The sequence below is a fragment of the Anser cygnoides genome, chromosome 24 (assembly GCF_040182565.1).
Source record: "Anser cygnoides isolate HZ-2024a breed goose chromosome 24, Taihu_goose_T2T_genome, whole genome shotgun sequence".
Classification (NCBI taxonomy): Eukaryota; Metazoa; Chordata; class Aves; order Anseriformes; family Anatidae; genus Anser; species Anser cygnoides.
In genome coordinates, this window is record NC_089896.1 from 3,259,238 (window position 1) to 3,276,301 (window position 17,064).

The following is a 17,064-nucleotide window of genomic DNA, read 5'->3' on the forward strand; positions in this document are numbered from 1 at the left end:
CACAGCACCAGCACCACGTTCCCTGGGGGATCTTGCTGCCGCGGGACGCTGCTGGCATCGGGACGCTGCTGGCATGGGGACGCTGCTGGCATTGCCTCCGGTCTGGGAAGAGCACTCTGCATCGTGCAACGCTGGCGGCGCGTTGCGTCGAGCCTTTGGGCCCCGGGAAGCCCCAGCCCAGCCCCAAAGCCACGTCCCCGGGGCTCTCCCACTGCCACCACCGGCCTCCAGCCCTATGGCGGTGGCTCCCCCGGCCCCGCGAGCCCCCCGTGCGCTGGCACCGAAGGGCGCTGCGTCCCCCCGCCGTGCGCCTCCCCCTGCTCCTGCAATCTTTGTCCTGCTCCGCACTCCGGGCTATATTTAGCCCTCCCCCGTGCTATTTCGCCTGCCTGGCAGGAGTTTATAACTGGCCGGGACAGCCACACCTCCTTTCTGCTTTCCTCCCTTGCTTTCCTTCCTTCTCTTTTCCCCTTTTTCCCTCCCTGCTCCGCTCCAGCCCGGCCGCCGCTCCGTGCCCCTGCCCCTGCCCCATGCCCGCAGCACCGGGGGCTGCTCCCGCGGCTGCCCGAGCCCAGAACCCCGCGAGGAGCCAGCATGGGGCCCGCTGAGGAGCTGGTCCGGATCGCCAAGAAGTTGGATAAGATGGTGGCCAGGAAGAGCACGGTAAGGCAGGCTGGGGCGCGCGTGCAATATTTGCACACGTGTGCCATATTCGCACGCGCGTGCCATATTTGCACACATGAGCAATATTTGCACACATGAGCGATATTTGCACATGTGTAATATTTGCACACATGTGCCGTATTTGCACGCGCGTGCCGTATTTGCACGCGTGTGCCATATTTGCACGCGTGTGCCATATTTGCACGCGTGTGCAATATTTGTGCGTGCGTGCGTGTTTGGGCAGCTCGGGGCGGGGAGAGGGAGGAAAGCCACGAAGCTCCCAGACGTGGGAGGGAGAAAAAGGGGGCCCAGAAATGTCCCCCCCCAGGAGGGGCTGAGCGGGTGTTGGGGTGCTGAGCTCCCACGGGGCACCCCCAGGTGCTGCCTCTCCACCCTTGAGGAGTTGGAGCTGGCGCCCACGGGGTTTTATGTTGGATTTGGGGCTCTCCCGTGTCCCCTCGCTCAAGGCCGTGGGGACGTGGTGGTCTGGGGAGCTTCGGGGGGGGGGGGGGGGGGGGGGGGGGACCTGTCCCAGGCTGTGGCAATGTGGGACAGAGGACAAATGCGGTGACAGGTGCTTGGCGCCCAGCCCGGCCACGAGCACCCAAACAGGGCTGGGGCTGGCAGCGGGGGCTCAGCCCCACGCAAAGGAAAAAAAATCCCTGGGGGGGTTGGGGTGGGAAGAGCCCTCCCCAGACACAGCCCTGCCTTTTGCACGAGTGCGTGCACACGTGCACAGGGAGGGGAGGGGGCTGAGCCATGGCACACCCAGGGGTTGGGGAGGGGGCTTTGGTGCCGGGGGAGCCAGGATCCGGCCCTGCCTCCCTTGGTGCCAGCTGAGGGCCCATCCTGGCCAGCCGGTTACGCGGGGGCGAGCAGAGGCGAGCCCAGCCCCTAAAGTTAATATTTGACCGTTTCTGCCGGACTTTGCCCCGGCGAGGTGCGGGCTTCCCAGGTGCTGCCGTACCCCCCCCCGACCCGGTGGCTTTTTGGGACCCCCGGATCGCAACCGCTCAGCCTCGGCAGCTCGCTCTGCTCCGCTCCCTGCTGGGAATAGCCCCGGGGGCTGAAGGGACTGATCCTGCCCGGCCTCGGGCTGTCGTTGTGGCTCCCAAACCCTCCTGATTTATGCCACTTGGGGAAGGGGGACGGAGCCGGGTGACAGCCCAGGGATGTCCCCTGCACCCAGCGGGCTGGGAGCTCTGGCCGCCACGCGTGGCACAACCCCTCCGCGGGTCCCCGCACCCTCGTCTCTGTTCCTGCGGCTCTAAAAATACCGGGGAGGAAAACGACCCCGCGTGGAGCCATGCCGGGGGTATATTTAGCCCTACAAGCACCGGGCACCCGAGGGCCGGGCTGCGAACCCGGTGACGTGTGCCCCCCCCCCCCCAGCGCCTCGGGGACGCTCAGGTGTCCCCAGCCCTTCCCGTTGGAGTGGGATTTTTTTTACGAGCACATCCCTGCTGGTGGCTGCGTGGCCCCGAGCGCCTGCCCCATCCCCTCTGGGGACCCCGTGGGTGCCCCACGGGGTGGTCCCCGGGGACGCAGCTCCTCGAGGGCTCTCGTGGCCTCTCCCCGCTCTAGGAAGGGGCGCTGGATCTGCTCAAGTCGCTCACCAGCTACACCATGACCATCCAGCTGCTGCAGGTGAGGGGGGGCTGCGCCGGGGGGGGGGTCCCGGAGAGGGTGGGGGGGGGGTCGGTGACAGCCCCGCTAACGCCTGTCCCCCAGACCACGCGCATCGGGGTGGCGGTCAACTCGGTGCGCAAGCACTGCTCGGACGAAGAGGTGGTGGCCTCGGCCAAGATCCTCATCAAGAACTGGAAGCGGCTGCTGGGTGAGAGGGGCAAAAACCTCCCCAAAACCTCCCCAAAACCTCCCCCAGACCTCCCCGGGCTGTCCCGGTGTCCCCAGCCCCGATGTCTCAGGTGTCCCCGGGCTGTGCCCGTGACCCGGCTGCTTCCCGCAGAGACCCCTGCTGCCCCGAAGAAGGAGAAGGACGCCGACGGGGAGAGGGAGAAGAAAGAGAAGGAGAAGAGGCTGGATTTTCCCAGCTGTCCCAACGAAGGGGCGAACCCGCACCCGGCCAAACACCCCAAGAACCCGGCCGAGAAGCACAGGGAGAAGCACAAGGAGCGGTACGGGGCCAACGGGGGGGCACCACCCACCCCACCAGTGGGGCCAGGACCAGCTCCCCCCCCGCTCCATCCCTATGGGCTTGGTTTCTCCAGGATGGAGCCCCCCTTCCAGGTGGCACCGCTGGAGAACCGGCCTTTTCCCCTTCCCCGCAAGCTTATTTCCCAGACAAGGGCTGTCCCGAGGGTAAAACCAGCCCCAAACCAGCCCCCTCTCTCTTTCTGCAGGAAGCCCAGCAACCCCGGCTCCCACCCAGCCCCCCCGAAGGGCCACCCCCCCGACTCCAACCCGCAGAGGTACCCGCGGTCCTGCCCGCGCTGCTCGGGGCTCTGCGGGGCACCACGAGGCTTTGTGGGGCTGGGGGGGGGGGGTTTGGTGGGAAGGGGGGGCAGGATCCGGCTCCCCAGGCTGCACAGAGGGTGCTGGGAGCTGAGAGCATCCCTCCCTTCCCTTGTGCTCCTGCCCTGAAGGGAGTCCAGCAGCGGCCGGAGCCCCTCTGCGTCCTCGAAGAAGTCATCCCTGGATGGCAAGAAAGAGAGGTGGGGGTCCTGGGCTGGGGAGGGGGGAGGGGAGGGGGGGAGAGGGCCCCAGCCCCTCTTCGGGCTGCGGATGGGGCTCAGGACCCACCGCCTGGTGCCCACCCACCGAGCCGTGGCTGCTCCTGCAGGAGGGACTCTGCCGACTCGAGGTCCTCGGCCGTCTCCTCCTCTTCCTCCCCGCAGAAGAGACCCTCGGGGGAGAGGTAAGGAGGAACCCCCCTCCCGGGGGGGGCTCTGCATTGCCAGAAGTGCAAAGGGCCCTGGGGAAGGGCATGGCAATGGGGACACGTTGCTGGCGGTGGTGCCCGTGCCCACCCGGTGGCCAAAGTCCCTGTCCTGGCACTGCTGAGGGGACCTGGACCTGGGGGGGCACCTGGCCCTGGGGGGGGGTGGGGAGGAGGGGAACCCCATTTTGGGGATGCTCTGACCATGGGACACGCAGCCAGGGTGGGAAGAGAGGGCTGCGAGCCTGATCCTGCCCCATGCCCCATCCCTGGTGTCTCCCCCGCTGTCCCCCCCCCCCCGCCCCGTGCCCCCTCCAGGAGAGCCTCCGTGGGTGCCAGCCCCTCGCCCGCCCCCGCCACCCCCCGGAGGAGCTCCAGCGACAGCAAGGAGGACAGGTAGGAGCCAGCCACCACCCCCCCCCGGGGCTGGCACGTCCCCACGGGACCCCAACACCTACCTGTGTGCCCCCCCCCCCCAAACCCCCGCAGAGCCAACAGCAGCAAGGCCAAGGCGGAGACGCCGCGGACCCCCAGCAGCCCCCCCTTCTCGCCCAGCGTCTGCCTCCTGCCCCCCTGCTACCTGACGGGGGACTCGGTCCGGGACAAGTGCATCGAGATGCTGACGGCCGCCCTCCGCATGGATGGTGAGCAACGGGGGGGGGGGGGGGTAACAAAATTGGGGGGCTGGGGAGGGCCGCATCCTGCTCCTCTGGGCAAGCAGGCAGCTCTACGCCCGGCTCTGTGGCAAAACGGGGAGGGGAACCCCCCCAAATCCGCACTGAGCCCCAGCCTAAGCAACCCAAAAAGTTATTTGGAGGGGCAGCAGGGACCCCCCCCCATCTCCGTCCCTAAAGTACTTGGCCAAGCTGGGCTGGTTCTCCCATGGGACAGCCCCAGCGGGAGCAACCCTACAATAATAAACGGGGCTCTGAGGCCTGGGGGCACCCGGGCAGCAAATTCACCCCCGGGCTGGCAGATAAACCCCGGCTGCGGCTCAAAACCCAGCGTTCAGCCCCAAAAGGAGGTTGGTGGGGGTCTTCGACGGGGGATTTGGATGTGGGCCTTGTAAAGGGTTTAACTGTGGGTTTAAGCTGGGGGAAAATGACTTGTTTTTAGGGAGGGGGTGCCTCGGGCGAGCGAGCCGAGGTTTTGGCCGCTTTGGCTGGCCCCCGGCCACCCCCTGCCTCGCCTTGCCCCGCAGATGACTACAAGGAGTTCGGCGTCAACTGCGAGAGGATGGCATCGGAGATCGAAGACCATATCCTTTGGGGGCTGGGGGTCCTGCTGAGGGGTCCTGGGGGGGTCAGGGACAGGGACAGAGGGTGGTGGGGACAGAGGGTGGCGGGGACAGAGGGTGGCGGGGACGGGGACAGGGACTCTGGGTGTCCCTGCTGGCTGCCTGCAGAGGGAGCCCCGAACCCGCACAAAAGGCTGGTGCTGAGCAGCCCCAGGTGATGCTGAGCAGCCCCAGCCTGGAGCACCCCAGGGGCAGGAGCTTTGATACGGGGGTGCTGTGCCCCCCCCCCCCCCCCCCAGCCCCCTGCTCGGGGACCTGCCTCCCTCCGGGGGGGGGCAATGGAGCATTCCCTTCCCAAACCCAGTCCTGGCTCCTTGTGGAGCCTGCTGGGGGTGCCCGTGTTTCCATCCAGCCCTGGTCCAGCACCGTGCCCGGGCTGTGCCACGCTGGCAGGGACAGGGCCACCTCCAAGTCCCCCCCAGCTCAGAGCTTTGGGGTCTCCCCTCCGGCCAGGACCATCCCCGGAGACGATTCCCCCCCCGGAGGGCGGGGGGGCAGAGGATGCTGAGGTTTCCTTGACGGGCCCCACATATCTTCCAGGAGCTGAAGAGCACGGACATGAAGTACCGCAACCGGGTGCGGAGCAGGATCAGCAACCTGAAGGACCCCAAGAACCCCAACCTGCGGAGGAACGTGCTGTGCGGGGCCATCCTGCCCGGCCTCATCGCACGCATGACCGCCGAGGTGCGCAGCGGGGCGAGGGGACCGCGGCCCCTCCTGGAGGCTGCCTCGGTGCCCGAGGGCCAGCAGGGTCCTGCTTTGGCGGTGCAGGTCCCATTACACAGCACAAAAAAAAAAAACCCTTGTCCTGCTCCCTGGACCCCGGTCCCTGCTCCTCCTGCCCCACGGGGGTCCCCAGATCAGGTCCTGGGAGCCCCCATAGGGACACAGCTCCCTGGAGGCAGGGCTGAGGACGGGGGACTTGTTCCTCTGGATGGGTTCGAGCCCAGCGAGCAGGAGCAGCCCCCTGCAGGGACGGGGCGGGTGATGGACCACGGTGGTCTGCACCCGGGGCTGTGCCGGCTCGCCTGGCGGCCCCCCGGGAGGCCCTGACGTGCCCCCCCCGTGGCAGGAGATGGCCAGCGACGAGCTGAAGGAGCTGCGCAACGCCATGACCCAGGAGGCCATCCGCGAGCACCAGATGGCCAAGACGGGCGGCACCGTCACCGACCTCTTCCAGTGCGGCAAGTGCAAGAAGAAGAACTGCACCTACAACCAGGTGAGCCCCCCCTCCCGAGCACCCAGGGGACCCCAGCTCGTAGTCTGGGGGGGGGGGGACACCATCAGCATCCCCTGAGCCGGCCGCCCGCTCCCTCCCCAGGTGCAGACGCGCAGCGCCGACGAGCCCATGACGACATTCGTGCTGTGCAACGAGTGTGGGAACCGCTGGAAGGTTTGTACGAGGCGGGGAGGGGGGGCTCTGGGTCCCCCCGGCCCTCCCCTGTCCCATCCCTGGGACACGTGTCCCCTGCGGCATCCCTGCCCGTGCCCCCCGCCACCCCCGAGCCCTCCATGGTGGGCGCTGGTGTGGTGCCACCGCCCGGTGCTCCAGCACAGCGGGTGCTGCAGGACCCATCCCGCACCCACACCCCATGGGGAGCAGGCTGGTCCCAACCCAGGGGGTGTCAGAGCCCCCCAAAACTGCCCAGAGCGGGGGCTGCCTGCGGGGTGCCCCCACCCCACGCTCGGTTTCTCTTTTGCAGTTCTGCTGACGGCGCCCGGCGGGGCTGGAGGGGACACGGCACGGAGGGGACATGGTGACGGCACGTGGGAGGGTGGCAGCAGCCCCCCTGCTCCCTGTTCCACGGCACTGGGATCCCACACGAGTCCCGGCATCGGGCAGGTTTGCTGTGGAAGATCCCAGTGAATTCCAGCCCTTTGTACTGGGAGCCCACTGGGAGCGCAGACACGTCCAGCGAGAAGACTGGTCCGAACTGGGCTGCAGAGGGAAGGGCTGGGGGCAGCCTGGGCCCGCATGCCTGGGGGGCAGGAGGGATGCTGCCCCATGGATGTGGGGCTGGGAAAGGGCCAGGTTTCACCCCCAAACGCCCCCTTTCCCTCCCCTAACTGCAGGTGGCAGGGCGTGGGGGGAGATGGGGTCGGTCGCGGCGGTGCCCGGTGGGATGTCACCGCGTCCCCCCGCTCTGTGCCACACGGGGTGTCCGGCCGGCGTCCCCGGGGAAGAGGAAGGGACAGGGGCAGAGGAGTTGGAAGAAAACCTCCAGCTACAGCAATAAAGGCGTGAACTGTCTCTGCAGCAAGGGCTGCTTTCTGGAGGGGGCTCGGTGCCCGTGCCTCAGTTTCCCCCAGAGGTGGCTCCCCTGGGGCCGGAGCGGTGCGGAGGAGGCGATGCAGGATTTGGCTCCTTGTTGGCTTTGTGCTGCCAGGACCGGGGGTCCCCATGGGTGATCGGGGTGGGGAACGCTTCCCCAGAGGTGTTTTGGTGCATTGGTGGCAGGGGCGGAGGGGCTGGAGCTGCCGATGGGTGCTCGGGCGTGGACGGAGCCGTTTGTGCCCCTGACTGCCTGCAAGGCTCCCTGCACCCAGTGCCCTCAGCACCACACCATCTGACTACCAAAAACAATGGAAAAACAGCTGGTAATTTTTACATCTCGGCCTGAGGTGTGAGTTTTCCCCCAGGCAGAGCTCGAGGCAGCTTGCACCCAGATTTGGGTGCTAACACCCCCATCTCCAGGGTCCTGGTAGCCCCGGGAAGGGTCAGCCAGCTCCAGCCCCCTGGGAAAACACCTCGGGCTTTGGCACTCATTAGCATGCTGAAATCATTAGTAAGGCTCCGAGGCAATTAGTTACACTTGCAAAGTGTGGCTGCAATTAAGGCACACGGAGGATTGCGGTGGGCAAATAAAACGTCAGCGGGACGGTGCGGCGACCGGCGCAGGGAGCACCGGGGCCACTTCGGGTGGAAACGGATTTGGATTTGGGGGAAACGGATTTGGATTTGGGGAAACGGGGGATTTGGCCCCATTTTTTTTGCAGTCCAGGATTTACGCTCCCCTAAGATGGCCGCAAAGACGAGGCTCGTGCTGAGCTGGGGGATGTCGTGGTGCCGTTCGCTCCTGGCTGGATCCTTCGGGCCGGATCCGTCCCCGTGCCCCCCGGCACTTTACCTCTGGGCATTGCCTCGGCTCCAGAGGTGGCTGAGCAATACCAGGGGAAGCCTGGCCCCAAATTAATTTCCAAGAGGCTAACGGAGCCCTGGCACTCACCTGCGTCCGTCTGTCCCGCAGAGATGTGACCATGTGTCTCGGCAGCACTTGGAGGGGGGGGGACACAGGCAACGGATTTATTGTGAGGGCTCTGCTCAAAATTCCCGTGCGGAGGCACGAAGCGGGCTGTAAATAACCCCCGGGGCAGCTGCTCGGCCCCCAGGGAGCCGGGTGCTTTGTGAACAGGAGCAGGGCCAGCTGAGAGCACGAGGACCTGGGGTGCGCAGGGGGGAGCTGGGGGCAGGGCTGGGGGGTCACTGGGGCTCTAGGGGGTTTTGGGGGGGGTCTCTGGGGCAAGGGACAGTGGGGGTCCCTCTGGCTGCCTGCAGGGGTTGCAATGGGCTCTGGGTGGCTCCTGGGGACAGTCCCCAGGGCCGAGCCTCCAACCTGAGCCGGGGGATGCTGTAAGCACCTGGGTGTGCTGGAAAAACCTGGTGCCCAAAGTGCTGCTCCCCAGACCGATGGCATTTGGGATCCGGCTGAGCCCAGGCAGGGTCCCTGTCACCCACGGAGCCCCCCTGGGGCCACGAGGTGACATCCCCGGGGCTTTCCCCTCTGCCCCCCACATCCCCCAGCCTGCTCAGGATGGGGGAGAAACCCCACAGCTCTGGGGGGGACGGGCGCTTCTATTGCCTTTTTATCAGGGCTTGAGGGGTGCAGCCACTGCTTCAGGCACCAAATGCTCGTGCTTCCCCTGCCCTGCCCAGCTCACATCTTGGGGCACATCCTGGGGGAGCCAAAAACGCACCGTGTCCCCCCGAGGGCTGTACCACCAGCACGGGCATCGAGATCCCCAGAGGCAAGCGCGGCTCCGGAGAAGCACCGCTGCCGCACATCCCGGCGGCGATGCTGCCCTTCTCCCCCGCATTTTTTCCAGCCTTGACAAAAAGAAAAGAGGAGAAAAAAAAAAAAAACCAGTGCTGGCGGTTTCCATGACAACCCCATCCCCGGTCCTCGCGCCCGGTGGGTGCCCAGCCGCAGGGCTGGAGCAGAGAGGTGGGGAAATCTCGGCCAGGGCTTGCAGAGCACCCGGCTTCTTGGAAATGGGATGGAGAGGCTGGGGATGGGTCGTGTCTGGCTGCCCCTGCTCCTCTGGGAACGTCCCCGCCACCCCCTTGTCCCCTTTTTGGCTTTTCTCCCCTCCCCAGATGCTTTTCTGGAGAGGTTGTGCTGCAGCTTTGGGGTGGGGGCTCGGGGTGGCCATAAAACACACGGGGTGAGTTACGGCACCGCTGGGGTTTCAGAGTGGGGTGAGGACCTGGGGGCTGGCACCCAGTGGGGGGACAGCTCACGTGCCTTGGCATGGCTTGAATCCCCCCTGATATTTACCCGCAGCTCCATCAGCACTTGCATTTTCTCTCTCCTTGAAGGTCCGGAGGCTCTGCCTGGTGCTCCTGCCATGGCCCCATGGGCACTGCCCTGCCTTGTCCCCGGGACGGGGCAGAGCCACCGCTCCCCCTGCCCTCCTTGCCCTCGTGGTGGGGTGGGAGGAGAATGGCCCCAGAGCCCGACCTGTGCCTCAAAGTATCCCCCCCAGAGGCTGCTTTGCTCCAGCCTGGGGGGGTGGAAACAGGTTAAAGGGGTGTCCTGACATGTCCACGTGCTGTAGCCCCACAGCAGAGGGAAAAGCTCCGCACCAGGAGCCTTGCGCCAACAGCTGGGGGTGCACAAGAAGAGCAGACCCCAAAGCGCTGTCACCACCTCCCGAACCCCCTTTGTGGGGATGTCACTTGCCCTTCCGGGGGACTCTTCCCCTGGCTGTAGCCAGCAGGGATCACAGGTTTTATTTCCACACTGCCCGTGGCATCGCCTCCTGTTTTGTCCAAATTCCCCAGCTCTCCAGCAGGGCTGGGCTTTTCCCCACAGGTACCCGTGGACGTGCCCCGTCCCCGCGCCGAGCTGCTTCCTCGGCAAGCCGAGGGATCGATCCGTAATTACCCACCCGGCACAGGTGCTGGCTGCCTCGCCAGCTCTCCGAAGCCACATGCAATATTTATCCGCACGGCCTCGCTGCTTGGCTGCTGTCAGGGGAAGGGATTTGTCTCTCCGGGGAAAACCGTGCCGCTCCTGCCTTCGCGTCCCCAGGGGGATGCTCGGGGACTGTGTGTGCAGGGTGGGGACAGCCCAGCACACAGCTGCTCGGATGAGGAGCGTTTTTTTTTTGTTGCTTTAATTGCACCCAAAGCTCTATTTTCTCCAGCACAAGGTGCCTGCTGCCTGCGCTCTGGATTTGGGGAGTGGGGATTTGGCCTCGGCGGGGCCAGACCCATGGGTCCAGGGTGTCAAAGGTGCAGCAGGTCCCTAAATACCTGCCAGAGGGACACGGTGCAATCACACAGAACTTCCCCGGCACTGAAAAAATGCACAAATATGCATAAAGCAGGAAAAAAAAAATCACTGAGCCTCCCTGTGCCTGCTCCAGCGCTGGGCTGTGATGCAAGATGAGCAATTTCGCTTCTCCTTCATTGTTCTGCGCTGATTTTAGTGAATCAGCTGCTCCACGGCAGCTCCAAGAACAACACCGTGATCACCCAAAGCAGCCCTGCTGCAGAGGCTCCACAACCCCGACCCCATTTTCTCCCCATTGCATGGCCCCCACAGCCCCAGCCAGGCGAGGGCAAAAGCAAAGCTCAGCCCCCAAAATCCCCAAAGGTCTCCACTTCCATCACCCGACCTCCGTGCTCAGCCCAGGGCTGGGTGCCCCAGCCCAAACCCATGGAGCAAAGCTGCTGACAGGGGCTGGAGGGCATTTCTCCCTCTTCTTCTTTTTTATTGAAAAATATAGGAAAAAACAATCAGTTTGTCACCTGCAACCTTTACAGTCTACCAGAGGGAAATGGATCGTTGAGCTGCAGGGATGCAGTGCCCTAAAATCACCCCCTGCCTCCCCCCAGGCCTTTTGGTGATTAAATGCATCAACTGAGACTAAACCAGACCCAAACCTTTGCTTCTAGGATGAAACAAGCTGCATGGAAAATTACAGGATACGACTTTTCCTGAAGACAACTCGGTGCCCTGTTATTTCCTAGCCAAGGTTTGCTGAGTCTGCAGAGCGCTTTGATCTCAGCCTTCCTAAAATCACAGCTCTTGGCAGGGATTTCTTTTTTTCCTCCTTCAGCTGAAGAGGCAGAGGAGGAGGAACCGAGCAGCGAGCCCCAGGAACAACCCAAAAAATGCCCTGGAAATGAGCTGCTCCGCATCCCTCTGCAGCCATGAGCTCTTCCCTCCTGGGACCCGGGGGGACGGAGGCGGCGGTGATGGAAACCGCTCTTGCTTCGAGTCCGTGGTCGTGCACGGCGGCTGTTTGTCCTGCAGGGCCAGGACCAGCTTCTGCTCCCCTCCAAGTCCCAGCAGCAACGAGAGAAACACCCCAAGAAATCCCCAAATTAAGCAGACGCCCCTCATCCTCCCCAGACAGCTCAATCCCCATCCCCGCACTCACCGCACCAGTAAAACGACCTAAATAACAAAGGCAAAAACAAGCCCGTGGTGGCTTCTTCGCCTGACACTTGTTTTCCTCCCTGCCAGGAGCTCTCAGGCACTTGGCAATTACGAGCAGCAGATTAATCTTTAGTGATCTAATGAAGTGCCACGCGGCTCCCAGGAAGAGCAGGGGCTGGATGTGCGCTGAATTAGTGCCGTTTGCCCGGGGCCAGGCGCCGGCTCGCGGGGCAGGAGCGGGGCAGAGGGGATGGAGAAGGGCCTGGGAGCGCGCCCCGAGGTTCCCATGCCCTGGTCCGCTGCGTCCCACCTGTCTGATAGCTCAGGGTTTGTGCTGCAGAAGAGAAATTATATTCGCACGTTTTCCAGCCTGGTTTGCCCATCTCCAGCATCCCCGAAGCATCCTTGCACCATCCCAGCACCTCCTGGCCATGCACAGGACCTGGCCAACCATCTCCTCCGGCACAAAGCGCCCCAGGTTGTCCCCACAACTCTGTGCCCCTTTCCTCCAAGGTCCGAATGAGCCCAAAAGCCACAAGCAGCTGGCACACGAGGCCACATTCTTCCAGCAAGCTGCCTTGACTCGAGAAGTGGAAATATAAATAGCTCGTCCTGCAAGGCGGTGATTGCCCAGGAGCTGCGCCACCGCCGCCAGCCGCGCGCGGCGAAGCCATTACCCACAGCAGCCAATTTACTCCCGAGTCTGGCAGGGTCAGCGACCATCAGGGAAGCTAATGCTAATTAATTGCACTCTGCAAAGCAGCCTGGCCGTGCAGGGCATGTAATTAGTGAGTTAACTGCAGCCACTGCTGCTCAGGGATTGCGGCTGAAGGGGCGGCTGGGCTCCTGTTTGCTGCGGGAGGAAGGGACACGATCCAGCTCTGCTGGTGGCACTTGATGTGCACCACGAGCATCCCTCCGGTCCCTGCTTCACCTGCTGGGGCCAGCAGCCAGCTCCACCAGGGGCTGTCCCCTGAGTCCTCTGCCCATTCGCTTGGCATTTTCTGGGGGCAGGAGAGCTGCCCTGAGCATAAAAACTCCCGCTGAAGGGAGCTGCTGAGCCCCAAGGTCCCTGGAGGAATCGTGTGCTGATGCCCTCACATCGCTGCCGCTGCAGTGAGTCATCCCGGCCCTCCGAGGATGCGCTCGGATACAGAGGGAAGGAGAGGAACGAGGCGAGAGAAAAATTGCTTTGCTCATAAGGTATCTTGGCTACGGCAAGGGGAAAACATCCCTTTGCCACCCGCCCACAGCTCCAACCTCAAGGCCACAGCGCTGCCGTGCCATGAATTCGGGGGGGGCTGCGCTTGCTGCTTGGCGAGCAGCGAGGGAATCGCTTAGCGGAGCCCTGGGAGCAGGGGAACATTTCGAGCCGTTAATGGAGCACAATTATCAGCGGATTTATTCCCCTGGAAATGGGGCTGTGCATGCAGGGGGACGGGGCTGGCGGGTGCTGCCTCCTGGGAAGACGCTTGGACTCCCTTAATGCTTCCTGCTGTCATGGGGTCCCCAGAAATCGCTCCCTGGAGGCAGGTGGTCTCCAGGGGGCACAACCAGTTGGAAAGGGGGGTCCTGGTGCCTCTCGTGAAGATGGGCTTGGTTAGGATCATATCTAGGTTGGACACAGCCCTCAGGATCACCACACCCAGCCCTCAGCCTGACCTGCTGCTGATGCCCCATCACAAAACCGCCTCCCTCAGTGCCACATCCACACGTCCCCTGAACGCCTCCAGGGATGGAGACCCCACGTCCCGGTGCTTGACCACCCTCTCTGTGAAGAAATCCTTCCCGATGTCCAATCTAAACCTCCCCTGGAGCAACGTGAGACCTTTAATTCGAGCCGGGATCACGCTGGGGGAAAACACAGCGCCGTGGAGGCGGCTACGGGCTGGCACCGCGGTGCTCCAGCCGTGGCATCGCTCCTGCCCGCGGTCATTCAGCCACACGCACGTGGGCTCGGGCGCCTTGCAGGTTGCCGTGCATGCCTCGTGCTATTGTAATTACTCCTGATTCCCGTCTTTGTCCCAGCAGCGTGGTTCCAAGCCTGCCATCGTGGCGCGGGGAGGGCTGAGAGACGTCTGCCGCTTTCGCTCCGGCCCTTCCCCAGTGCTCCTGCCACGGGGGTTGGCTCGGCTGTAAAACGCACCAGGAGCTCAAGCTGCCCTTGCACTGAGGCTGGAGTGAGGGTGAAGCCCAGGAGGGATGTTGGAGGGGGCCAGGAGCTTTGTCCCCCCCTCGCTGTTCCCTGTCCCCTGGCAGCAAAGCCGGTGGTGGCAGCACGTGGGGCGAGGGTGCCGGGAGCACCCAAACCTGTGCCCCCTCTGTGCCCCATACCACGGGGAATGCCTGGCTGCCTTTCCATGGGAGAGGGGGGGTTAAAAAAAGACAACATGAAAAACCTTAAATCAACATCATTTCGGCCAAGCCTGTGCCCTCCGTGGCCCACCCGCACTGCATGAGGCTGCTGGATGCGCCAGGACGGCTTCCACAGGGGGGGGAATTGCACACCGAATGCGAATCCAGCCCCAAACCAGAGCAGTCAGAAACTTGGGAGGGGGGAGGGAAATGTATATTCCCGGCCTGCTTTCCTCTCTTCAACAAATAAACACCTATCAGGAGAGCGCTTCCTTCAGGGCTTTAGGCATCGGTCATTTAATATGGCTTTTAAATACTTGTCTTTGGCTCTCAGCCACTTCACGTGGCAATCGGGCAGCTGGCTCCGAGCAGGGATGCTGGCATTTGGTGTTCAGAAAATATATGTCTATATTTAGGGGGATGGACGGATAGATGGGGAAGAAGAGATGCTCCAATCATTAAATCGCCGCTTTCAATTTTTCCTCATTACTATTCTTTATTTAAGTGCAGGCTGGGCTGGCCGACGGCTCCCTGGGGACCGGCCAGCTGGGACCTGCAGGCGTTCAGCCCCGCAAGGGCTCTCTAGAAAATAAAACCAACCCGATAAGTGCAGAATAAATCTCCCCTGCAAAAGCCTCCCCTGGGGCTGTGGCATGCAGAGGAAGGGGATGGGGACAGGGACAGGGACAGGGACAGGGCTGGGGCTGGGGATGGGGACGGGGATGGGGACAGGGCTGGGGGGCTTGGGCATGAGTCTGTCCCCAGCTTGGTGCAGGGCTGGGATGGCCTTGGGGAGCAGGAGGGTGGAAGGCTCTGCCCACCCGCAGGCTGGTGCCTCCTCTCCCTTGGGAAATACCGAAATACCAGTGCCGGCACCACTGGAGCTAAGCCCCAAGGAAGCCCCGTGGTGGAGGGAGCGGGACCATGGCCCTAGAAGTAGAGCTTCCCACGTTTCAGCTCCCCAGAAGGAGGCAGGGCACCTCCAAAACCCCAAACACGCAGCAGTTTTTTGGGAGACGCAGGCAGGGCTGGCACTGACACCCCGATGCTCTCAGCCCTTGCTTGGGATCCGGCCAAGCCTGGCTCTGGATTCCAGCTCCCGGCCCCTCGGGGCTCGGTCTGAGTGCCGAGGGAAAACCCCAGCGCTTTGCTGAGCTGTCCAGAGCGATCCTTTCCCCAGGAAAGGTGGGGGACAGGAGCCATGCAGCCGAGGGATGCTGCAGCCCCGTTCCCTGCTGCAAGCCCCAGAGCCCCAGAACTCCTCTCCTGAGCTCCCGGCGTCTGCCACAGCCCCGAGCAGGGAGCAGGACCAGCCAGCTGGGAGCAGAGCCTGACTCAGCCCTATCAAGCGCCCTCTTAAGCAGCAGCCGCCGCTCCCCTGACCTTCTCCACGTCTTGGCGCACTGCAGGGACCGCCTGGCACGAAGGCAGAGAGCCAGGAGCCCTTGGTGCGGCGCCTGATGCTGATGCCCCTGGCTCCCGGCCACGCGGCGCTCCATCCCGCAGCCCAAACACAAGCTGCAGCCAAACCTCCGGGGCTTTTCCACCTGGACACCGCGCTTCTCCTCTTCCCAACCCCAGCCGACTCACCCTGACGGTGCAGGGAAAACATTTGGGGGCACAGGAATAAGTAAAGGGGAGAGCCGAGGTCTGCGCCCGGGGCACGGAGACGTCAAAGCGGTGCTGCGGGAGTGGGGCCGGGCTGAGCCCACCCAGTTCGAGGGCAGCGGGATTTTATCTGGGTTAGCACTGACCTGGATTCCCAGCATCAAAGCCAACATCCCCTCCTTCCCCGGGAGAGCTCGGTGGGCACACGGGCTGAGGATGGAGCGGGGCTGGGTGTCCCCGTGCTGGCCGTGTCTTGGCTGGGGGGACCAAGGAGCCGCCTGGGAGGGGACAGGAACAGGTTCCCAGCAAGGGGTGACCAGGGGCTGTGGGGACAAAGCCGAGCATCCTGCTGCCCGGGCAGGGTGGGCAGAAGGTGCAAAGCTGCAGAAAAAGGAAATTCTTTGTGTGCTGAGATGGAAAATTGCCTCCTCCGTGACCAGGACGGGGTGACCCAAGGATCTGACAGGATCCTGCCCCAGCGCGCAGCAAGGGGCACCCGCAAACCCCCCGTGGAGCCATAGGGAGATGGACAAACAGACCCCGTTTCCTTTGGGACCCCGGCCATAAAACCCCTTCCCACCCCTGGGCTGTGCAGCACGTGCCTGCACACATGCACACAGGTCCCGCGTCCCTCCGGCGTGCCGCAGGGTGCCAGGAGGGGCAGTCCCCACGTCACAGCCACCGCGCACCCCAGGGGACCTGGTCCCCGTGAAAAAAAAAAATAAATCTCGGGGCGCTCCTGCGAGCTGGGGGCTCCTGCTCCCACCGGCCCCCCCCTCCAGCCCTCATTTCTCCATCCCGGCAGCGTCTGGAAGCAGCATCCTGCCCTGGACCCCCCCTCCCCGGGGTGCTGCATCGAGGCGCTGACTCACTGGTTGTTAACGCTCCCGACGCGCCGCCGATGGAAAGCGAAGCGGCGACGCGAGCGCGAGCGGGGGGAGGACAGCCCGGGCCTCCCGAAACCCAGGCGGACGCTGCCAGTTTCCAATCAATGCTCCATTGTCAGCCGCAGGCGGCTCTGGGTGGGTGTGTGGGGGGGTGAAAATACCTAAATATGCAACAATCAGGAAAAAAATAAAAGGCTCCCGTGGGGATTGAAGGGTTCTGCGGAGCTGTGAGCGATGAGCCAGGCGCTGGCTGGGTCCCCAGCCCCGCTATGGGGCCAGGCATGGGGCTGGTGAAGGAAAAGGCGACGGTGGCCCCTCCAAAAAAGCAATCAGCTGCATTTCAAACCAACCCACAGAGGCATTTTTTTAAGGAAAGTGGTTGTAAGGGTGGCTCACCCGATGCACCCAGCATCTGCAAGCTCTGGGTGGGAGAAGGGGGCTCGGGGCTGGCACCGTCACCGAGAGCCCACAACTCGGGGACACCGGGGGCGTCGGAGACAGCACCGAGCTCTGCAGCAGCCGGGGGGCTCAGCGCCGAGCGAGGGGTTCCCAAATGATCCCCTGACCCCAGCTCCAGCCCCACCGCTGTGCAGACCCCAGGCTCGGCTCGGAGGAGGAGCGCTGCAGAAATCCCTCCGGCCACGCAGCCGAGCGCCGCGGCGAGGCAGGGAAGGAGCTCATCTAATT

General features: G+C 63.9%; 1 protein-coding gene across 2 annotated transcripts; it reads left to right on the forward strand.

The window, feature by feature from the left end:
- The first annotated feature begins 383 nt into the window (after window positions 1–383).
- Window positions 384–7,116, forward strand: TCEA3 (transcription elongation factor A3). Of its 2 annotated transcripts, XM_066982499.1 has the most exons (14): window positions 386–663; window positions 2,248–2,310; window positions 2,395–2,500; window positions 2,633–2,801; window positions 3,027–3,095; window positions 3,270–3,338; window positions 3,467–3,541; window positions 3,881–3,958; window positions 4,052–4,206; window positions 4,764–4,819; window positions 5,388–5,543; window positions 5,932–6,078; window positions 6,181–6,252; window positions 6,563–7,116. In XM_066982499.1, the coding sequence occupies exons 1-14, from the start codon at window positions 595–597 to the stop codon at window positions 6,569–6,571; spliced, it is 1,293 nt and encodes a 430-aa protein (XP_066838600.1). In that variant the 5' UTR covers window positions 386–594; the 3' UTR covers window positions 6,572–7,116. The 2 variants fall into 2 exon arrangements, with proteins under 2 accessions (XP_066838601.1, XP_066838600.1); XM_066982500.1 differs by lacking the exon at window positions 3,027–3,095 and having other exon boundaries at window positions 384–663.
- Window positions 7,117–17,064: the final 9,948 nt, after the last annotated feature.